This window comes from Sinohyriopsis cumingii, chromosome 16, assembly GCF_028554795.1.
Source record: "Sinohyriopsis cumingii isolate HCF-2022 chromosome 16, ASM2855479v2, whole genome shotgun sequence".
NCBI lineage: Eukaryota > Metazoa > Mollusca > Bivalvia > Unionida > Unionidae > Sinohyriopsis > Sinohyriopsis cumingii.
Genome location: NC_142976.1, coordinates 3,244,102 through 3,268,411, shown reverse-complemented (window position 1 = coordinate 3,268,411; position 24,310 = coordinate 3,244,102). Strand labels below are relative to the sequence as shown.

The 24,310-nt window shown below is 34.5% G+C and overlaps 1 protein-coding gene across 1 annotated transcript; it reads right to left on the bottom strand.

Moving 5' to 3' along the window:
- Nucleotides 1–1,286: 1,286 nt before the first annotated feature.
- Nucleotides 1,287–19,916, bottom strand: LOC149779833 (trafficking protein particle complex subunit 2-like protein). Its single transcript, XM_089936503.1, has 5 exons — nt 19,802–19,916; nt 14,207–14,379; nt 11,827–11,914; nt 7,652–7,731; nt 1,287–2,449 (listed from the first exon to the last, which is right to left on the bottom strand). The coding sequence occupies exons 1-5, from the start codon at nt 19,832–19,834 to the stop codon at nt 2,416–2,418; spliced, it is 408 nt and encodes a 135-aa protein (XP_089792629.1). The 5' UTR covers nt 19,835–19,916; the 3' UTR covers nt 1,287–2,415.
- Between the last annotated feature and the right edge of the window lie 4,394 nt (nt 19,917–24,310).

Here is a 24,310-nt window from a genome sequence, read left to right as displayed (position 1 = left end):
TCTCGAAGGTTACAGAAACTACGTACTTGTTCAGGATCATGTCTACCCAGTGTGACTCGGATGAAAACCAATCATTTTACTCTAAGAAATAAAAAATTGTTAACATTTTAAAGATGAAGTCCCATCATGACCTCAACAACCACCAATCATTTTAAAATAAAATGGAACTTGTTTACATGGATGCTATCAATTTTGAAACAAGGTCAGGATTTAGATCAACACCTGGTGTTTATAAACTAACCGTCAAGGTCAAACTATCTTCTAAAAAAAAGTATCATCTCTAGAGAATAAATTTACATTACAATATCATGTAATGAAAAATAATTTTTTTTAAATCTGACAAACAGTTAAATTGAAATATATATTAAATCAGATAAAATTAAATCAAATAAACATAACACCAGGGGTGCTTAAAACTTCCTATCTCACAATGTGGAACTTGATACACTTGACATGGATGTGTTCCACTGCCAGTGCATATTGACAGGGTATGCACTCTGTATAAGTTCACCATTCAGGATACATGTACAAGTTATGTATGTGACTGGCAAAATAGTACCTCATCTGTGATTTGTTTAATATGAGTCTGATGTTATTAAGTATATTTGTGGAGCTTATAATTCTCTATATTTTGCCAGATATAAAGAACATGCAAACTGATATATTATCTGAAGTCAGTATATGGAATCTTCCATTTGGAAATGGATGACTGCAGGGCAGGTCTGGCTGCTGGATGACTAAAAGGAAGGTTTGGCTGCTATATACTCCCTTTCATTACCTTTGATACCAATGTAACTTAGCAACAAACTGAAAATAATGCTTTTTTTCTAGATTAGAGAAGCAGATCATGTTTTTACAAGATTATTTTTGAACTGGAAAAGAAAAAATATAATATTTTAGAAGTCTGATGGAATGATGGATAAATGAACAGGCAGACAGATATTGTGACACGTTTTGCTTTCTGTGACATTCGTTGCTGGCGAGTCAAAAATATGTCTATCCTCTGGGAATTGCTGTCATTGAACTGACAATCACATTTTCTGCAACCTTTTCTTAAGAGTTAAAGTACTTTTTATCATGAATGCCAAATCTTTAAAACTGTTAAATAATGAACAGTCATCGAGCCAGAAAATAACAATATGAAAAACAACCTGTCCAGTTATGATGATTCAAATTTATGAGAAGGATGAAGGCAAAAACCAAGAACTTTTAAAGGAAAAATAGATTAATTGGACTATATAAAGTTTTTACAAAAGCATAATATAGAAAAACAATAAAAACAAACAACACATCTGTACTTTTTAATTTCTCTTTTACAATGTAGAACATTAATAAAAAGCAACATGCTTGGAGTTTTTATTTCTCTTTTACAAACAATTTAATAGACAATGGGTAAAAACTATACACTTTTCTGAAAATTATTTTTCCCCATGGAAGTACCATACAAACTGGTCAAATAATAGAAGAAATACATCTTAAGAAATTAAAATACACAATATATAATTGAGATACGAGTTGTGAACTTTTAGCGCTACACATGTACAAAGTAAATGAATCCAATGACATGGCTTTCAGCAAATAGCCAAAAATAAATTTTGTCTTGCACAAAATCTGCTAATTCAGAGGTGGGCTAACTTTCCAGTGCAATTGCCACATACACAAATCTACACCTTGTCGCGGGCCACATAGTTCATTAAGTAAAATAATTAATATTTGAAATAGCAAAAACAAAAGGTTTTTCTAAATAACATCTAATTAATTTTCAGTTGTTAATATTTGAAAACTTAAACTTCAAAAGAAGCACATTTATTTGATAAACAGAGTAACATAAACAGAGTCAGTGCGAATGATGACTTGTTCCTAGGCCGCATGAAAACTCTTGGCGGGCTGCATGAAAGCCCTTGGCAGGCTGCAGTTTGCCCACCCCTGTGCTAATTGTTATCAAAAATGTCTTCTAATATAATCCAAGGATAGAGAAGTTTTCATTGGAGCCATAAGTAACCTACGTATTCATGAACATTAATTTCTTAATTTCTGCATCAATTTGATCAATCTACTATATTCTTAAGTACATATAATAATTACTTCCAACCATAATATAATTATTTAATGGACCATATAATTAATCAACTGAGGAATTCGAACAAAAACCTTTCACAAAGTAATGATCAAACTTGTAAATAAATGAACAGTTGCTCTTTTTATCTATATTCAAGTTCAACAACAAATAATAATATTTGATTCTATACATTATTGCACAGTCTCTTCTGTTTCTCACATCCAACCATACATACACTTTTTTTTAAACCATCTGCAATCATTTTGTCTAAAATATGCACTAACCACAGACTTAAAGATTTAGCTTCAATTTATTTTAATGTCCGTTGCTGTCTCTCTCTCTCTCAATCAATCCTGTTACATCATTGATAGTACCATATTCTCAAAAGTCCTGAAAAGAAAAATAATGATATACCCTGAACTTTATAACACAATATTTTAATATCATCTAACATTAAACTTTTACAACAGATATAGCAAAGCAGCAAAAATAACCAAAGATGCATACAGAATATATGAAAAGTATTTTAAAAAGTATGCAATACAGTTTAATTCTGAACATTTTTCATAAAGTTATCAGCTTGTTTCGCTATGTCACACCTGACCTATTAATGTAAACTATGTGATGTGGATGAGTTCTGTACATTCTGTGCACATCTACCCATTAATGTAAAGTATGTGATGTGGATGAGTTCTGTACATTCTGTGCACATCTACCCATTAATGTAAAGTATGTGATGTGGATAAGTTCTGTACATTCTGTGCATATTTGACCTATTAATCTAGACTGTGCATTCTGGATTAAGTTGTCTGCACATTTGAAATGTAAGTAATTGACTTACATGAGAACATTCATAACAAGGATTTAATTTACAACTTTACAACTTTTATTCACTAACCCCTCAGGATCACCATAATAAAATTTGTCTAGAGTCAATTTTTACTGATGGTACAAAAATCAAACAGAACCAAGTTTAGTTTCTAATTCAACATACTTATTTGACTTGAAACAGTAAGATTATTTCACAAACATGATTTAGTGAATATTTGTAATTTCATACCTATACCTATGCCACAAGGCCACTTATCAACTATTATGAAAGTGACAGAATTTTTCACTTCTCCAATAGATTTGTGATGGTTGGGGTCTAAGCGTATTTTGTATAAATGTAGTTGCACTTTATGACACCTCAGAACAGTGGATATATGATGCCAACTAAAGGAAATTGTTTCAAAAATGTAAAAATGAACTGCACGAAAAGGTAAAATTTTAAAACTTCTGTAAAATATTTATAAATATGGAAGATAAAGGCACAATAAGTAAAACAATTATCCTGCTGCAAAATGACAGTAGATCAAGATGCTTTTTACAAATAACCTCATGTAAATTTGATCCGATTACTGTGGAATAGTATGGTCCATTTGCTTTGTTCTCTGATACCATATAGCTCAACGTTATTAATTTGGAGTTGGGAAAGACATTTTATAAGTAATGTCAAACTTCACACACTGCTCTTTATCTTTAAACTCTTGGGTTGCATGTAGTGTATCTAAGTTACATAACATGTAATGATCCTATTTACCTGTGCCTGTATAAAAATTCCCAGCAGATATTTACCCTTTAAACAATTATTTATCAAGCAATCACGGCAGCCAATGGGCACAAACACTGTGTATTCATAATTCCTTATAATTTCCTCTGCAATTCCATATGAAATATCAAAATTGTCTGCTAATTCTTGAACAGCAAGCAACACATCTTCCTTTACTTTAAAAAAATTGACTACATAATTGTAAAAGAAATATTCTTTGCCTAGGTTTTCTTATGTCATCTTTAAAAGTCTCGATAACACCGCTAAAACATTTCATCCACCTACTGATTACAGATTTAACAAGTTCTTATTAAGTTCCATAAACGATATCCATGTTAGATCTGTGTAATGGATTTAATTCAACTTACATAACATTCGTTCTCTGTTTGCAAATGAATTCAAGTTCCATTCTGCCCCTGTATCTACACAAAATAGGATGAGGCCACTAAGCATGTGACATCAACTTATGAATGACATCACATCCTAAAGTGTGAAGTTTTCAGTTATAGATGGCTGAATTTGTATTCACCTTGTTTTAGAAGATATTGCATTTCTTCTAGAACTTTTAATCAAGTCTAACATGAATAAAGAAAACAGTTGGATATATATTCCTTGAAATCTAATAATGTTAACAAAAACAAGTCGTAAGAAGCTATTGTAATTCTGAGCAAAAGTCCCACCAAGTGTAGGGCATCTGATGTTTTTCAATAACAAGAGTCTCGCCAAGTGTAGGGCATCAAATCTCTTTTGACAACAAGAGGCCCACCAAGTGTTGTTGTTGTTATAGGATTTAACGCCATTTTTCAGCACAAGAGAGGCTATACATGGCGGCCATTATAAATGGCGAAGGAAGAACCCGGGAAAACCCCAAAAGGTACCACTGACCCACAAGAAGCATCTGGCAAGCTTTCTGATGTACCCACACTGACCGAGCCCAAGACTCAAACCTATGCAGACAAAGATGAGATGGCAATGATCCATAACGGTGAGTGCTTTAGACCACTCGGGCACTCATGGCGCCCCTCACCCCATGTCTTTCAATAAAAAGAGTACTACCAAGTGAAGGTTACTGTGTTTCCTTCAATAACTAGAGGCCCACCAAGTGTAGAAATCATTTGTCTTTTTAAAATATGAGGCCCACCAAATGTCTTTCAATAACAAAGAGGACCACCAAGTGCAGGGCATCAGGTGTCTTTCAATATATAATAAGGGTCCAAGTCAAGATGTCAAAACAACCATTAAGTGTCAAGAGATTAAACTATCTTTACCAGATAAAATTAGTCTGTTCAAAGAGTTCTGAATCTGTGCCAAACTAAGAAAATAATTTGGCATAAGAACATCATAAATTATAAATAGTATTTACGTATTATGACTTATCAGTCATAATTCTAGTCAACTTCCAGTAAAGTTAAAAAAGTATCTTCTTTCTTAAATACATCTTGAGACTATATTTCTACTGAACTTTATTCATATAACTGGATATGATTTTCGCATGGAACAAGCTGTTGAGCTAATTTTTCATTAAATGTTAATTAAATAGACAGCTTTCTTAATTATCTACATTCATACAAATTTATTCACAGATTTTCTCTTATAATTACATTCTTTCTCTCTCAAAACTGAAACAAATTTGGTCCCAAGGGCTTTCCGTTTTGAGTGATTAATTATATACAGTATGGAGGTAACCAGCTCAGCTGCTTTTAGATTACACATGGAGTTGGCTGGCTAAGAAGTAACATGTCCAAAGCCAAATACAGACAGTGTCAACCCATTATTGACAGGACAGCATAGGTCTGTTCCCATCATAAAATTTACTATCAATGTGTATGAATTTTCATCCCCAGTTCTGTCTGGCAATTGTATAACAACAGAATATCTTAAATGAAATAATGACTGCAGTGTTGTGTTGGCTCACTATCATTTATTTTTTGATTAAATAGTGTAATTTAATGATCAAATGATTAACATTTTCATTTTAAACATGGACGGATATTGAATGAAGGTTTGCTGTGTACACAGTGACTTAGTTTTCCTCTGACCATATTGTATTTAGTGCATACAGATTTATACAAGTTTTTTTTTCTAAGTGCAAGCCATCCACATGTGATATACAACTAATGTTACTGTGTAGAAACCATATTTTTTCTTTCAGTCACAATGACCCCAAGTTTTGACCCTTTGACCCCAAAATCAATATCATTCTTCAATACTTCAAGTGCAAGCAATCCATATCATTTGGTAGCTGTAGACATGAAAAACTTGGGTTATTTTGCAGAAATGAAATTAGAAACTAAAAAATGGATGGATGGACAAAAAACTTCATAAGATAATACACTGTACCTTATGGCAGGCATATAAAAGGCACATAACTCTTCTAACAACATGTACAATATACAATGTTTTGTCAACAGTCATATTTTCTGATATTGAACATAATATGAATGTACAAAGTTTCACAACAATCCACAAAAAACTGCAAGAGTTGTTGCATTCATGCATTACATGCAGCTTAAGTAAAAACAGGCAATACTTGAACAAAAATCACACAAGCACAAATGTTTTTCAAGTGATGATTTTAATATTGAAAAATAATCCATAAACAAAAGGCCCCAAGAGGTCCTAATATCACTCATCTGGCTTACATAACTGAACAGCTGAGTATTTCACTAAGCTATTTCACTAAGCAGGCTTATATAGTAATGTCAAGAACACATGCTAGGTAATAAATCTATCTCCCAACCTTTATATCATGTTGATCAAAATTCTTTCTTAAGTTTATGGCATTAGCGGCTATCCATTCAGTATGTACGCAAAAATCTGTCAAAGCTTGATCCCTCCCCCTTCCCTGTACACATGCATACATTTTTACACCCTCCACCTGCGTACGTAAGGTTGACACCACCCAAATTCTATAGAATGGCCTATATTTAATCCACACAGAAACGATCAAGGATGACCTCACTCATCAATGAAATGATCCAAGATCTAGATGACAGAAGCATATATTCCAAGAATGTTCAAAACTGAATAAAACATAGCTTCTAGTGTGTTAAAAACAAGTACTGACCAAATTTATTATTCAACCCATCTGAGATCTTGATGATATAAGCATATATATCAAGTTTGATAAAATCAGGTGAGAAATGTGGCCTCCAGAGTGGTAACAAACTCAGAAATTTGTACGTATGAATTTAACTCATTGCTGACTCATCTATGATGTCAATGATAAACAAATATAAAGTCTGATCAAAACTAGGTCAGAAATATGGCCTCCTGAGAGATAAAAGGTTAGCAAATCAGGATCATCTCATTAATATTCCTGTATCTTGCCCATCATTGTCAGGTAAGCTAAAAAATGCAGGACAAACTGATGGATTTGTTCCACACAATGCATTAAGCTACAAGCTGAAGTAAGATAATAACATTAACTATTGTGGTACCAAAATCTTTTGTTAATTTGCAAACCTTCAGGTGATGACCATAATATTTACCCAGTTTCATGGCTATCCATCATAAACTGAGATTAGTTACATTAACAAGATTATGTCATACACTGCATTAAGTTACATAACAAAGATGTCAATATTGCTAAAAATAAGCCCTTGGCAAAAGCAGTTTGTCTATACATGCATCTTTAGGTGATAAATATAGTATTCTCAGAGTTTCATGGCAATCCATTAAAAACTGTAGAACTACTTGCATTCAACAGTGCTGGACGGAAGATCAGATGGACTCGGGAATTATTTACTGTCTATACTTGATTAAAAGTTTTGTCCATATGCAAACTAAATATATCCAGATCTACCATGCATTGGGGTTTGTGTCTTTTGTTAGGAGTAATCAGTACAAGGAAATAAAATAGACTATTGCACTGGCAGATCAAGATCCATATTATCTGCAGTGGACCGGACTTATACACAAGCATATAAGGTACTCCCATATCAATGAATACACCAAAATTTTTACATGATGCCCTATTGACTTTTAAGAGTGTGACTTACTTGGAAGTTATTGGTTCCCCTGGTGTGTAGAATGGGTTACACAGCATATCTACATAGGAATTGTGTAATTTCCTGAACATCTGAAAACAGAATATGATATGTTAACCTGTTGCCAGCTTTGCCGAAAATGACATAAATAATTATTATCAATCAAAAGTACTTATACTTATGATCCCAAGCTGATATTTTCACTGAAATCTAGTTTTCCACACAATCAAGAATCTTGCCTGTTACACAGTACAAAACTACAATACAAAGTTCTGCCACAGTATCTTAGTGACAATGCTGTTGTCACTGTCATCACTGACAGTAGAAAATAACATTTTAGTACTGTTGTCCTTGTCATCACTGACAGTAGAAAATAACATTTTAGTACTGTTGTCATTGTCATCACTGACAGTAGAAAATAACATTTTAGTACTGTTGTCATTGTCATCACTGACAGTAGAAAATAACATTTTAGTCTCAACAGTTCTAATTTAGATAAGACCTGACTGATGTAATATGATATTTAACTTAATACACCAATATCACAACATGTATAATAACATCTCATGACATCACAAGACCAAGGTAAAATGGACACAGACAACCAATTCTGGGTTGCCATTCATCCTAGAATAAATGTCTGGCCTAATATCTATTCTTTTTTGGTAATCCTGGCAAAACATTAACATAAACAATCTATCTCAAAGTTATTCAACTGAAAAATAAATTAAAAATAAATAAATAAATTTTGATTGTTCAAACAATCTTATTATTATTAATTATTATTAATTATTGACAATTTTCTTTTCTTCCCTTTTGTGGGTGACTTGGATATTGATATCTTGTCAAAGAAATGAAGCATTAACTATAAAAAAATATTGTAATGGCTGAGCTAGGTCCTGATAATACTACATTGGAGTATGGCACCAGGGATGAGTATGCTTCTTATCAGCTGACTAAGGAGGAGAGAATGGAGTAAACTTGAACTCTTGATTTCTTTTCAACCATAACACAAGATGATTCATTTATATGTATTGAATAAAGTCAGTTCATAACCATGACAATCTTGATGTTTGTATACTAAGCCAGAATACTATGATTCTCTTGTGGTACAGTATGGTATATTGATATCTGATAATTTCACACAAGGTCAGGGTACACATTAGCACTATCCTATCATTGTCTTAAGGTACAGTTTGGTATATGATAATTTCACACAAGGTCAGGGTACACATTAGCACTATACTATTAGTTCATCATATCATTACTTCTTTCGATGAATGAAAATTATATAGGAGTTATCATATTTGGATTTATTTTCAATAAATTTTACTACAGAAGAGAAAATATAACTTGATAGTAATATGTGAAATGTAAAATCTGCAAGGAAAAACACTTGATTGACTTGACACTTCAATTAAAGTGTAATACTTATATGAAGTGAATTGATATAGATGGAAGTAAATTGACTGTCAAGTCGGCGAGGAAAACACTCACAATGACTTAGACAACTAGTCAATTATAAAATAGAAACATAAATAAATTAGGTTTTTATAGATTACTAGATTAATCAAATATTGTTGAATTGAATTTAGAAGGTCAAGTTGGTGAGGAAAACACAATGACTTAGACATTTTATTTCCCTAAGAACTTTGTTGGACCTACAATTTAAGAAAACGAATCATATATTTGTAATGTAGAGAAACTTCTCTGTATGTCTTTAGCTTCATAATACTAATGAAATAAACAAAATAAATAAATAAATAAAAGCATTGGTATGTGAGGACAACACTATCTTGAACATACAACTGAGTTTCAAATAACAAATGATATAACAATGTAAAAGTAAATTAGAAATAACTAGAATGTATATCATTTGTAAGAGAGAAAGAATTAAAAAAAAATACTTAAATAAATATTGCTTTGTGCAATAAACTTTAACAAAAAAACTAAATAAAGAAATAAAACTCACTAACAGTGATGTACCTAGTTTGATTGCTGCTAGCTGACTGAACCCATACAAGCCTTGTATACTCCTGACAAAACCCATAATTCTAACAAGACCCACAATTTTTGTTGGAATATTCAAACAAGCATGAGCTAGTATTGCATGCGTATATTTAGTCAATTTTCGCAATGATTATTTACAGAAATTACCAACTCTATATTTTACACATAGCCACTGTATTGCCCCAAGAAAGGAAAAAAAATCAGTTTTGTATTTTGTGGCACATACTGTGTTATGCTATCGCTCATATCAATGGTTTGAAAATTGTGTTATGCACTGTTACAATATTATCGAGGTACACCACATGACAGGGTACTCAACATGTGTATGTACCAAAGAAATAAAGAAGAAAAAAACCAAACTTAAATGTGATGATGTATACAAATAAAACATCAGGGGCTATAAACACATCCAGCATGTATGATAGTATTGTACAGTCTTAAACGGCTAACTAGAAAGAGTCATTAATCAAATTTTCAGGGATGCCAGCCACTGACGTTAATACTCCCTATTTTCGCTAACTCAAAACATGTAGACTATACCAGTTAACAATTAACTGACGAAGTAAACAAAACTGAGGATTCTAGAAACTACTACTGTGAGAAATTCACTGGTAATGTGCTGATTTAAAACAAAAAGTCGAGACCAAATTGGACGGCTTGTATGAATAGTGTTTATCATATACATGCATGCATACCTCACTCACTAAATGCAGGTTATTACAATATGATGAATATAATTAAAGCTTAAAGAGTGTTATGCTCAATTCTTTGAAGTCTCTCTTCCATCATTAGGTATGGGGGATAATTCATGACTCCTGTTATAAAACTACTCTTGTTTTTAGAATTAAATGTAAAATACAGTGCAGTGGAGAATCCCCTGCATCAAGCTACATTGTGAACTCACAATATTCATCCATCAATGAAAAACTAGGTTTAATAGGCTCAGTTAGCTAAGTGGCTGCCTCCATGCAGCAGAATGCAAATTAAAACGAAAAAAATGTTTGCTTTAATGCAAACTTAATGACAGCTTTAATTCTGCAATGAAATTACCATTGTAAAGTTGACTTGTACGTTGGGGATACCCAACGCTGACTCCTTGGAGCAAGTCGGTTTCCTTATTAAGTCTTCACATACAGCTTCATGGCATAAAAATGATAAATATAATATTTGTATCATCATTTTGTGAATAATTTATGGATAGGCACATCAATGAAAAGAAATATACGGAGAGGTTTGAAAATTACATTCTGCCCTTTTATCTCTTTGCAACATGCTCATTTTGAACTATTTTATACCAGGATGCTTTTGCTCAAGTTCTGTATAGATTGGCGGGGAAGACATTTAAAGGTTTTCTATTTTTAGTAATGGTGGCCATATTTAATGGAAATTCAGAATCATTTGCATAAAATGGAAAGGCCTTCAGGCCAAGATGCTGCCTGAGGGTTAGTCCATTTTTAGCAACAGTGGCTACATCTGATGGTGAATCAGCATCAGTTAACAAAAATGAAAGGCCACAACGCTAGGATGCTTTCTGTCAAATTTGGTCCAATTTGATTTGATGGTTTTTGTGCTGTTTAAAGTTCTTTTTTTCAATTACAAATGCTGCCATATTTGACGGTGGATTAGCAGTGTTTGTACAAAACCAAAAGATCTTCATTCCTGGATGCTCTCTGTCAATCTGTTGAGCAATTTTTTTACAAATTCAATCGACAATTGAGTATGGATGATGGACTATATCCATAAGCTTACTTGACTTATTGCCAGCTAAGCTATTGCCAAATAAGCATGCAATTACTGTCTAATCATGGCCAACATGTACAGCCAACCCTTGATCTATATTCAAAATTCAAAGAGGGAGGAATAAAATGTTGTCAAAATAAAAGGCAAATAAAAAACTTGATCATTCAGGTTAATCTAGGTTGTGGACAATGTACAGATGGTGAACATTCACATAGATGCCAAATTAATCACTATGTCAAGCTTATGTTGTGAAAGACTTCAACTATTATGATCAGTGTATGTATATGTAATACATTCCATCTAAGTCAAGTCCACCTGCAGAGATCAGTGTGTATGAAGTTTAGGTATATATTAGAACAAATAACGCAGACCCTGATCTGCAAGTACACTATGCAGTTTGACTACATGTACATATGGTATAACTATCATATACTTACAGATCTTATCTCGTTATCTCTTAGGGATGTATTTGAAGACTCTACCACTATTACAAATTTGACTTTGGTATTTGTCACATAACCATATCTGTCAGAGGGTTAAGAATAGTGCTTCACAAAGAAACCAACAAAAACTTCAAACATTTTCATGCTACTTAACACTTACAACCATCTATACAGTAATAACTAATTTAGGATTACAATTAAAACAATATCGAGTACCATATATATGCACTTATAAGTGGAGTCCAACTGCAAACTGTACAGACCCAGATCTACAGCTGCATAATGCACCAGCAGATCTGGGTCTATGCTGTTTGTCAGGAGTCATCAGTAGAACAAACAACAGAGACCTGGATCTGCCAATGCATTATGAACCAGCAGATCAGGGTCTATGTTGTCTGTAATTGGACTTAAGTTATAAGCAAGTAGTATACATGGTGTATGTTAAAAACAAATCTGAAATCATGTTAAGTTTTTCAAATTTGTGACCATTTTACAGAAAATATGTCAATTATGTCTGCTTTTTCCTTCAATTTAAATTTACTTGCATGTTCTAAAATCTTTCAGTTTAATATAAAATTCAACTAGCTAATGAATACGCAATGCACATACATGTGTATAGTGTAATCTTGTTTATATGATGCAAACATTTCTGCTAAAAAAAAACTAATAGATACTCCACTTCATGTCATATGTACTGTTGTTCATCATGAAATATATTCTTTTGTAAAGTATTGCACATGGAGCACTGGATTGTGGATTTCCCCCAATTTTCAATCCTTCATCACCCCAAATTCTGACCCTAGGGCACCCCAAGGCAAACATTTTGTCATCACCGGTTTACTGACTTAAGGGAGAGATGGAGAAAACAAAATTCAACAACAATACTGATTAATTCTTTTATGCATGTATATTGCAGATTCATGTAATTAAGAACTTGTATGCATCACTTGCACATGTATGTTGGTGCCAGTGGTTGCCAAAAGCAACTGAAAGTTTCAGATGGTGATTGATTCCAATTAATATATTTAAGGTTTCTTCAGCTGATTCGAGTGTTTCAGTGCAATGTAATTGGTGTCCAATAGTGCAAAGTATTTTCTACGATGAATTAACAGACTCAATTTCTGATGGAAGAAAGTTTCAGAAATACATAATTTTGAGTGTGTGTGTGATTTGGATTTTTAACATAACTTTAAAAAAATTTCAGTCATATCACTATCATGTCTGCAGTGTGGCAGTTTATAGTGATGCCTAGCACTGTGGCATCATGTCAGACATGTAACATGATGTCTCACCCAATCACATTATCCTGACACCAAGCCGACCAGTCCTAACATTAACCTCTTAATGCTGAGCGCCAAGCAAGGCAGATGTGAGTACCATTTTTGTAAGTCTTTGGTATGACTCAGCCGGGGATCGAACCCACAACCTCCTGCATCTGAGGCAGATGCTCTAACCACTATGCCACCGGAGCGGTCCACATAATTCTGATATTTAATTAGAGAATTATTAGTCTAGAAATAAAATAGCTCAGTGAAATGGGGAATTGTTTAATAAAACACAGGAAGATTGCGGATGAAGAATAAGGTTAGTAAGAGCAACAGTGCATTTTCTCTGAGTTAAACCAGACAATGAAGATGGCAAAAATCACAAAAGTTCATAAAATAAACCAATACTAGTAACTCAAGTATTTTTTTTTAAATAATTTTCTCTCTTAAATTTTGAATGTACCCAGATTTGGGCAGCATGAAGACACAGTCATAAGCCCTTAAAACTTGAAATGCATACAACTGCAGTCAGTGTAGATCCTGGACTGGAAATCAAAACAGCTATCTCAATCTTCTTCTTGTTGCTATTCTGGGTTTAACACCACATCTCAGCACATGACAGGATATACATGTATATGGCAGCCAGTATATTTGCTGTCATGTATGTATGAGCAGGTAAACAAGATTCTAAGCTACCATATAAACACAGACCTAAGTCTGCTGTTGCATAATTTGCTGACAGATCTGGGTCTATTCAGTTTGTTATGAGTCATAAATAGAATAAGCAACACAGACCCTGATTTTCCAACACATTATGCAAAATTACATCTGAGTCTATGCTATTTACAGTTAGTTAGGCGTGCATATTATACTATACAAGACAGAATTAGAGTATTTCTCCTGTTATAAACTCAGCAGGCCAGACCTGAACATTCTTCTAAATGATGGTGATGGGGGTTATAATTGGTACCAGTTTTCTTATATAAACATTTGCCAAAAGTTTCATAATATATGGGTGGGATTAATATTAAGCATAGACTTAACAAGGGAAAATTATGGCATACAATTTTTTTTAACTATGGTACATTCTTAACTAGTCCAAAGGATACACTTTGTAGTCTTCTGTGGGGTAAAGAAGACCGAGGTAAAGCTCTCTAAGCTCATTGCTGTTCTTTCCAACAACTGACACTTTTTCTTCAACCACATCTAAAGAAGTGTGTACTGTATAGTAGAACTTGAGTTCATTATCTGTAGGGATGGTCTTAATATAAAGAGGATAATTCTGAAATGGAAAAATAAAATGATAACTTGTTGAAAATGTGATGTGAGCCGCAGAATGCCTAAGTTGGTTTAAGTTGCAGTTTGTTTCTTTAACAAAAAGAATAAACAAATACTGATAAAGTGAAACCTGTCTTGAGAGACCACTGCTATGAAAGTTCACCTGTTTTGAGAGACCAGATTCTCCATGCACAGATTTATTGATCATATAGTGTTATGACCTGTTATGAGAGACCACCTGTCTTGAGAGATCATTATTTGTTGGCAGAAGGGGTGGTCTTGAAAGAGCATTGAAGGAAGTGATTTAATAGCTTTGTTTTGTTAGAGATACTAATCATCTCTTCAACCGAATTCAGCAATTCTGGCTCCCATCGTATTCCAGCTAACTCAAATGTAGGTCAGTGAAACTTGAAGGACACACGGTACTAATTATACGGAAGAACTGTGAACCAGTCTAGAAATGGGTGAAGAAATGATAGAGTATTTACAGGTTTGGTGGTCCATAATTGGTTAATAATGAAAATTAAAATTTCGGAAAAATATCTTTTGAGAGCTTGTCCTATATGTAATGTAAAAAAAATATTGACAAATTTCTACTGATGCAATTTTAGCATTTTTACAGGCTTGACTCAGGAGTACTCAATACTGAAAGTAGCACCTGATTCATTTGGTGCAGAATCAATAACACATGTTTCATGCACATGTATGTAAACAAATTGCCGCGAGTCATATGGTGTTCTCCACACATAAGCTTGCACCAAGGTTAGATGTGCACGAAAAATTATAGGTGTCATTATCAGCACCCATAAATTTTAAGTTATTGAATTTTGAATATGACAGTGTTTCCATATGTTTACCATTGGAGTGGAATTAGTACCGTGAGTCCTATATGCGACCTATACCATAATAGGAGCTTGTTGTTTCCATGGTTACCACATGCATCCAGGGTATCAATTTGGTGGTTTTTACATATGACAATCATAATGGAGTCTTTTTATCATGGTTTGCATGTGATTTTGGAGAAAAATTCTATACCAAAGACAGATGGGGATGGTTTTATACACTGAAGAGTGGAAGTAGATAGCTCAGGCCATAGGGAAAAGAGCACAGTATGGCCTGATGGCAGAATTTCATATGATGGTACCCACAGATTGGCTTGTATGGTTAAATACCATTTAACACATGCAATAATTCCCCAAAATGGGGTGGGGTGGGGTAGATTTTATATGTAAGCCACTTATGTCACAATCACTTATGTATCAGTACTGATCATTTAACTTTAGAGACACACTCAGCAGATCAAAGCAGAGAACATTGTAAAAATAAGGACTGTGCACAAAACTGCACATGCTGCATTGCCTCAACCTGTAAATTGAATTATTATATGTCGAGTCACATTGAATATCAATTATACCGGTCTTATTTCTTATCCTAGAATTAAACTCCTTGACACCTATTCTATGTTCAGCATGTTTCTCATATTGGTACATTACATTTTTGGGCACGCAGTATTGGAACTTTTCTGCATTCCTTTTGTTGAGGGAGTAGGGAGGGACATTTTCACTTAAAATAATAGTTTTCAATCCTTCATTCCCAATATAAGTCTGCAAAAGTCCTATCTGTATTGCATTCTTTACACAGGCAGTTTTTCTTCCCCAACCTCCCTTCATACAGTTGAAACATTCTTGATGTATAACTGCATGGTGAACATACTGCTCTCTCCCACCAAACCAGATCTCTTTTTTCTTCATGTACCAAGTCCCATGATAGAAAACCTTTATACTCAGGGTGTTGCAACCTGTGGTCTCAGAACACATTATTCCAAATCTCAGCATTTGATTACTGCGTGCACTAAGTGATATGGGTTTTGTTCACCATATATGTTGTTGTGAATAAATGAAAACAAGCTTCATGTCAGAAATATGGTTTCATATTTGAAACAAAAGCTATTTATTAAACCTACATTGCTCTGTTCTTACCATCAAGTAATAGTAAGGAATCATTTAGCTGTAAATTAGAGCTTGCTATTTGGTTTGCCAAATCAAGGCATATTACCTCCCCTTTGACTGTAATTGAGTGATTGCAATGTTTGCTTTGTTTCTCTTTTGTTCAATAATGTATGCATTTTTTCAGCTTTATATTAAAAAGTAAGTAATTTAACACTGCTTATAGTGGAAAGTAGCCACAGTAATGATTTTGAGACTTTTTCTTAACTTTTTATGAGCTTTGGGTAAATGTAGGTATGTATTTATGTATTAGACAACTTCAATATGCAATTCAATTCTATTACTTAAATTTAACAAGTAGTGTATTCAGTGACAATTGTTATCTGTGTCTGCATATTGCATAGAGACATGAACTTGTCTTGGCATAGCAAAGTTTTTCACACATTTCTCCACCTCCAGCATACTTAATAGCTTGAGTCATAACAGTTTGTGCATACACTTTCTGTCTCCAACATCAATGATCAATGTCAGCATTATAGGAACTTTAGATAGCTTTTTCAAATTTGTCTCTTGCTGTCCTTATGTAACATACCTCATGTTGATGTGTTATTTGGGTTGATACACATCCCCCCCCCCCCCCCGTTGTGGGGAACATTACCAGGCTTGAAGAAATTACTCTGTCTATTCTTTGCTTATTCACCCTTCCCCATAGTTTTATACTAAAAAGTAGCACTATGTTATTTAATTATTCAGTATAATAAAGCTTATGGAACTCTTCCTTGGCTTTTATATCTTTTTATTAACATTTGGGGGTCATGAATCACATGTGATGATAGTTTAAATAAGTTTGGAATGTCAGCATCTCTTGATGCTTCATGGGTGTGTGTATTTGTTTTAGTCACAAAAGGGCAATGGCCTCTTATCATTTTGACCTGTCATGTGGCACACTTATTTGTTTTGTTTGATTGATGTGAATAGGGATGCACTGTATCTTATTTCTGTGAGAGTCAGCAAGAAAAGAAATGCAATTTTGAAATTTAAAACATTTAAAACTTGTCTTATAGCAAGTGAGAGATGAAAATACAATGCGTCATGTAATTTGATACCCTGTGATGTCATACTTGCTGATGTCAGCATGCTTGTGTTTCTTTTGTGTAGCATGCATGCCATAGAAAGATAACATGAAGATACAAAGGCAGAAAACAATTATTTTAATAACAAGAATAAGCCATTAATAAGTACAATACAACACAGCAACATGTAATGCGGATGCAATTTAACTATAGATATTGGTATCACATAAAATGCTATTGCACTATTATCCATGCAGAAGCATGGCCAATTCTTTCTTACAATTATGCTCTAATATCAAGGAGTAAAATACAACTTTTTCCCAAAAAATTAAATCTGGTTATAGGACACACGGTACTAATTATACGGAAGAACTGTGAACCAGTCTAGAAATGGGTGAAGAAATGATAGAGTATTTACAGGTTTGGTGGTCCATAATTGGTTAATAATGAAAATTAAAATTTTAGGAAAAATATCTTTTGAGAGCTTGTCCTATATGTAATGTAAAAAAAATATTGACAAATTTCTACTGATGCAATTTTAGCATTTTTACAGGCTTGACTCAGGAGTACTCAATACTGAAAGTAGCACCTGATTCATTTGGTGCAGAATCAATAACACGTGTTTCATGCACATGTATGTAAACAAATTGCCACGGGTCATATGGTGTTCTCCACACATAAGCTTGCACCAAGGTTAGATGTGCACGAAAAATTATAGGTGTCATTATCAGCACCCATAAATTTTAAGTTATTGAATTTTGAATATGACAGTGTTTCCATATGTTTACCATTGGAGTGGAATTAGTACCGTGAGTCCTGAAAATGTGTCCATTTGATTGCGTCAGAATTTGATTCCATTGGGAAAAAGGCATACAAATATAGTCCAACTAAAGCAATTAGACTATAATTTGTGGAGAATATACCTCCCTGTTTGATTGTACCCCCCATTTCATTTACTGATTTATAATTTCAAACCTGATTATGCCCTTGGGGCCCCTAATACCATTACTGACTGCACGTTTCATTCCAAATGAAGTTTTCTGTGTAAAAGACTACTCTGCTTGCCAGTCATTTTTAGTTCCTGAACAAGTCCATTTTCAGTGAAGGGGTATGTGCACAATTAAGCATATATGTACATAGAAGGAAAATACTACATCATCTGCTTCCAATATTTACAATGTTGAATCAAGCAATGAAAAAGAATAAAGAATGACAACTACAAATTTGCCTTTCACGTGCATTTAACAAGCATTGTAATTTCTATGTTCATGTATGCAAAATATAAATCTAAGCTCTCAACATTATGGTAATTTATGGAATTATCTGGCAGTTACCAAATAGGATGAACTCTGTTGTCAGAGGAAAATATACTAACCTATAATGTATGCAATATGGCACCATTTTAGTATGGAAAGTCTGTTAAGCATGAAAGGTACAGAGGATGCCAGTGTTAGGACCACTCTGGATACAGGTTAGAAATTAAAAATCAATGAATGAATTGACTAAGCTCTGTGTACTTTTTATCACATTAAAGATTTCCATTATTGAAATTGGTAGAATGGTTACCAACAAAAGCGGGAGAATATTTATTCATACTATAACAACATAATTATCAAGTGCGGCCTGTTACATTTAGGACTAAACCTGAAATCTACATGGCATCTGTTTATTAATCCTTTCCCACAATGATCGGATTTAAACTGTAAATTAAATGCATTTTACTATGGAAAAAAGAACAACAAATAGCCATATATAATATTCTTTATTTATTTATTCGCTGATCACTAACTTTAAGACCTGCGATACCATAACACTCAGGCATACAAATCGGATTAATTCTGGTCTTACTAAACACCACTAGACCCTCCCAGAACACCTCAATCGCACGTTTCGGAGCCCGTAACATCAGTTTGGTACAACGCAGAAAAGATACTGATAGCTTGGTGAATACAAAAATATCTCAGGAGTAAAACAAGCCATAGAATATGGTCGTGTGCCTTTTTAAAGATGGCTATAGCAGAAGGAAATCTTAGGTCATGGGAACCAAATGTTTGGAAGTTATGTACCTTCACTCTTATATAGTATGATAGAGCGGGTCCTATGTCAGAACGGGTTATGGGGGTAACCTAAGGTATTTTTGTCACTTTGTATGATTGATTTTCCTTCAGATTATTTTTTTTTTTTCTCAACATCAAGCTCGCGTCGAGCATCTGTGTTCTTGGGGAGTCTTAGGGTGTTTAGTGAGACCCGGATAAATTCTCATACATAGCATATCATGTGTGGACCCCAAACTCAAAATGGGAATATATGCATGCGCTAATCAATTCACAATAGTGATAATGAAGCATATATTGAAAATACTCCTTCTTAACAAAACCATTCACGGTTTTGGCGCTGTTCTTTGTACCTCTTTCGCGATGACAGCCACACAAACAGCCATCTTGGAAAGTCGCCCTAAGTAAGCCAATCAAATTTTAGAGAAACATTTGGCGACATGTAGTTTTCATACTTATCTTTAGAACCTTTCCAAAACGTGTTACGGTCAGTTTGAAAACAGTAATTTCTGAGAAAAATACGCAATAATATAGAATTCCAGATTGTTGTACTCAATCCCGAAAAAAAGGATAGTCAAGTTTTCGGTGAGTTTAAAGTTAAAATTTATCAGAAAGCTTTGTTTTGAGATGTAAAGTATCGTTTACACCTAGCACGAAAGAAATATAGAATGTTTTTTTTTTGTGATTGATGAATTCTTTGAACGTGCCATTAGGTACAAGAGCATAGAAGTTATTCAACATTTATCTTTAGTTTGCAGCCTTCTAATGTAGACATGTCATTGTGAAACTACTTTAATAAACCAATTATTTATGAATGAAATAACAGAATAAAGAAAACAGAAACGGTTTACTTTCTGAGAGAGTCTAATCAGTATATATATATATATATATATATATATATATATATATATATATATATATATATATATATATATATATGAAAGCCAAAATTATTGAACAGACTATAGAACAAAACAAATTTACCCCAAAACCAGATCAATCAGAAAAGAAACAAGCCACAGTAGCCAAACACCAGGCCCATCGAAGGAAACTACAAACCCAAACATCGATGAACTAAACGATACACAAAATCTTATGGACAGCCTTGACAACCTTTTCTACACTCAAAGCACAAAAATCAACCAGGCAACCCAAAAATAGTATATAGGCAAAGGGAAATAACCCCACGAAAACCCCACAAAAACAAACACCTAAAGAAAACCTAAATAAACCCAATACAACAACCAAAACAGGATAAACCCCAACTCAAATCAAGCATGCCAAAAAAACTAAAGATCATTCAGCTGAACAAGGGATAAAACAAACAGTAACACCAAAAACAAAACAACAACCAGAACTCAAGGCATATGCAAACATTCCACCCCAAAAGCTCTAAATTCCTCAGTCTTGGACATAGAACCATAGCAAGTGAACTCACATAGGCTCACTTGGGGGGGGGGGGGTCACAATAGTAAGGCCTAATACAAACTATTATTAAATGTAACACAACCAAAAAAGTAGCGAAATCAGAGTCCCAAGGCATTTTGCTCTCATAGCAACTAATGGAAATAGGAAAACCACGACACAACGACCGAAAACCAAAATAGGATAACTATAGAAAATGACATTGTAACCTGACCACCAACAAACAACTCCAAAATAATTTACAAAAAAGTCATGAAACTCCCCAAAAGACAACAGCATAAAACAAACAAGCAATTGGAAACTGAACTCCAATACTATGGCCACAACTTAAACAGGATATATAAACTTAAGAACTCCCAAAAATAGAAACATCAACCCCAATTACAGAATTCAATATATCACCTCAATCAATCGTAAGAAAAGGGTCCTATGGAACTCGTTACCGTCTAGAGGAATATCAAAACAAACCCCGCTTTTGCGGAAACTGTAAAGCGTGGGGTCACTTCACCACCTCTTGTAGGCACTCAGCAAAGTGTAACCACTGTGGGGGTGCCCACGGGAGGGGGATGCAAAAGAAGTGAGCTTAAGTGCGCAAACTGTACAGGGCCACACTACCCTAAGTCTCATGAATGTCACTACACCACTGGGGAATTTGGAATTGTCCAACTCATGGACCAAGAACAGATATCCTATAAAGAAGCCAGGCTAAAAACAATCTCCAAGCAAAATCCCCACCACCTCCTAAAAATCCACCACTGTACCTGAAAAAACTTAAAATCAAACCAATAAAACACCCCCTCAAATTAACATAAGCCCAAATAACACCACTAAACCAGTAAGGTGGCGCTCTATAGTTTCGTAATTTGCTTAGAATTTTAAAGAAAAAGAATTTCCCCGACTTTCCTCACTGGTTATACTGGCTTTTTAAAAAAGACTTTGTATATCTTAGGTTTAATTCAAAGAACCTTTAATTCCCTTTATTTTCATGTATGATTGATGGGTGTACTATGGGTTATAGAGTATACAGCTTGGCCTTACTTCAGATATGTATCATTCAAAAAAGTGCTAGCTCTACTTGGTCATTTTCACTTCCTGAACTTCAGAGGTAAATTGTATAAAAAAAGAGCCGATAACTTTTGTTACATTTTATATATTTGGTAATTCATTCATTGCACTTTCAGAAGCTGGTATTGTCTAGTCTGGCAAAATTCATTTTCCCTATTTTAATAGCTGCTATGGATAGTGTACTTTAGACTAATTCAGGCTGATTTTTTAACACAAGGGAGCGGTCATTTTCATTAGCAGTGTGCTTAAATCATGTAAAATTTCCAAAAGTACAATATCCAAAGAAATATCATCCACATTACATTAATGTAGCATAGAGGTATGCCAACATTCTCTCCATTGTGCATGTTTTAAATGTGAACAACTTCACCTTACCTACGTCACTCTCTCAAAAGTACATATTAACTGGTGAGCGCCCCAATAAAGACTAAAAATCAAACCAATAAAACCCTCTCTCAAACTAACAACAGTCCAAATAACACTAGAGCTAGCAAGGGAAATAACTCTGACATAGATAAATCAAATAAGGATAAAACCCACACACGCCATAGGGCAAACCAACACACATACCCACTAGAAGTACCATTCCAGTTCACAAATGAATTCACTAATAGCATCCTCCAAAATATCAAAAATGGACAAGTACCAACAAACTTTATGCACAAACTAACCGCTAAATTCTTTCCAGACACCCAGGTACATCCAAAAACACTCAAGCAGCAAAATTAAAAACTAAGTGTTAAATAAAAGGTACCATTATGCATCCCAAACTACGTAAATGCCTGATACTGTGGCCGGGATCATTAACAATATGCCCGAACAAATAAATAAAACTGAGTCAATACAACAAAAACCTGATAAAATATGTCTACAGGAAACTCGCCTGACAATGGACACCAAGAATATTCCAAAACTACCAGGGTATTCAACTGTATACTATAAGAATAGGTCGAATGGCAAACAAAAAGGGGGTCTGGCAACATATATTATAGTCTCACTGCCCAATACCACCGACCATCTCACCTCTGTCTGCGTGGGTTCGAGTCTCGGATTCGGCCAATGTGGGTATGTGAGAAAGCTTGCCAATAGCTTCTCGTGGGTCGGTGGTTCTTTCTGGGGTTTTCCCGGGTTCTTCCTAGTAGTGAATAGGGGCACCCTAGCGACAATGGGAATTAGCATTACAGAGACCCCTGGGCAACTCTAGCGACAATGGAAATTTAACATGGAGAAAAATCGTGGGCAACTCTAGCGACAAGGGGAATTGAACATGGGGGAATAAAGTGTGGGTCTATCTAGGGACAAGGGAATTGAACATGGGATTTTTTTTTTAAAAAAAATAAAAAAATTTTTTTAAAAAGGGGTAGGCAATTGAAAGTCATTCTCTTTTCGAGAAATGTGGGTGGCCCTGAAAAGGGCCTTTGGGTTTATGTTAATGTATCCATTAACATAAAGGGCATCTGCGGCATCTTCTTGTCCTCAAGCTGCATCTTACTCGAGGGCCATAAATCAGTGTCCTCTTGAGGCAACCTTGTCTTTCTACGTACACTCTTCGTATCCACAAACTGGTGTCTGACTTGTCGACAACGGTCCACTTGGACCGGACATACATGAGCATGTCCGTCCTAAACATCATGGAAGACACAAGGGTGGATGATTCGACTGTGGTCCACATCTTGAAGCGACGAGAACAGGTGAATCAATGCAGTGAACTGCGCTTATTTATAGGTAGAGGAAGGATTGAAACGGATTGAGTTCATTCACCAATCCGAACACGCGTTACAAAATTCAGTCAGCCCGCATCCAATCCGAAGAGAGCAGTCTGTGACGTCACGTGGTCTATATAGATTCGCTAGCGCTTGTGTACAGTCAATCTATGCGACAGTGATTCAACATGACGGAAACTCAGAAAACGATCCATTGGGGTGCACCAGCAGGGGAGACTGCCCAAGGGAACCCGGATTTACTTTCAGAAGAGGTGAATTGGGATTTTGTGGATTTTCTTACATCGCAAGAATTTGTTCCGGAACCTTCGTTACCTTCTTCATTACCGCAAGTGGAGAATTTTAGACAGAGACAGAAAGAAGAATTGGAGAAATTTATACAACGACAAAAGGAAGCGGAACAAGCTTTTCTCCTACAGTAGCAAGAGGAAGAGGTAAGAAAAAAACAACAGCAACAACAGCAAGAAGAAGTAGCAGCAAAGAAACAAGAGGGTGAAAATCAAACGGTCACGGTACTGTTGGACATTTTAGCAGAGTTAAGAAGTCTGAAACAAATGTATCAGACTTCTTTATTACGACCGAAGAGAATACGACCTTCCCGAGCTAAACACGTTAACCCTGTGACTAAGCCTACCGTACCACCCTTAGTGA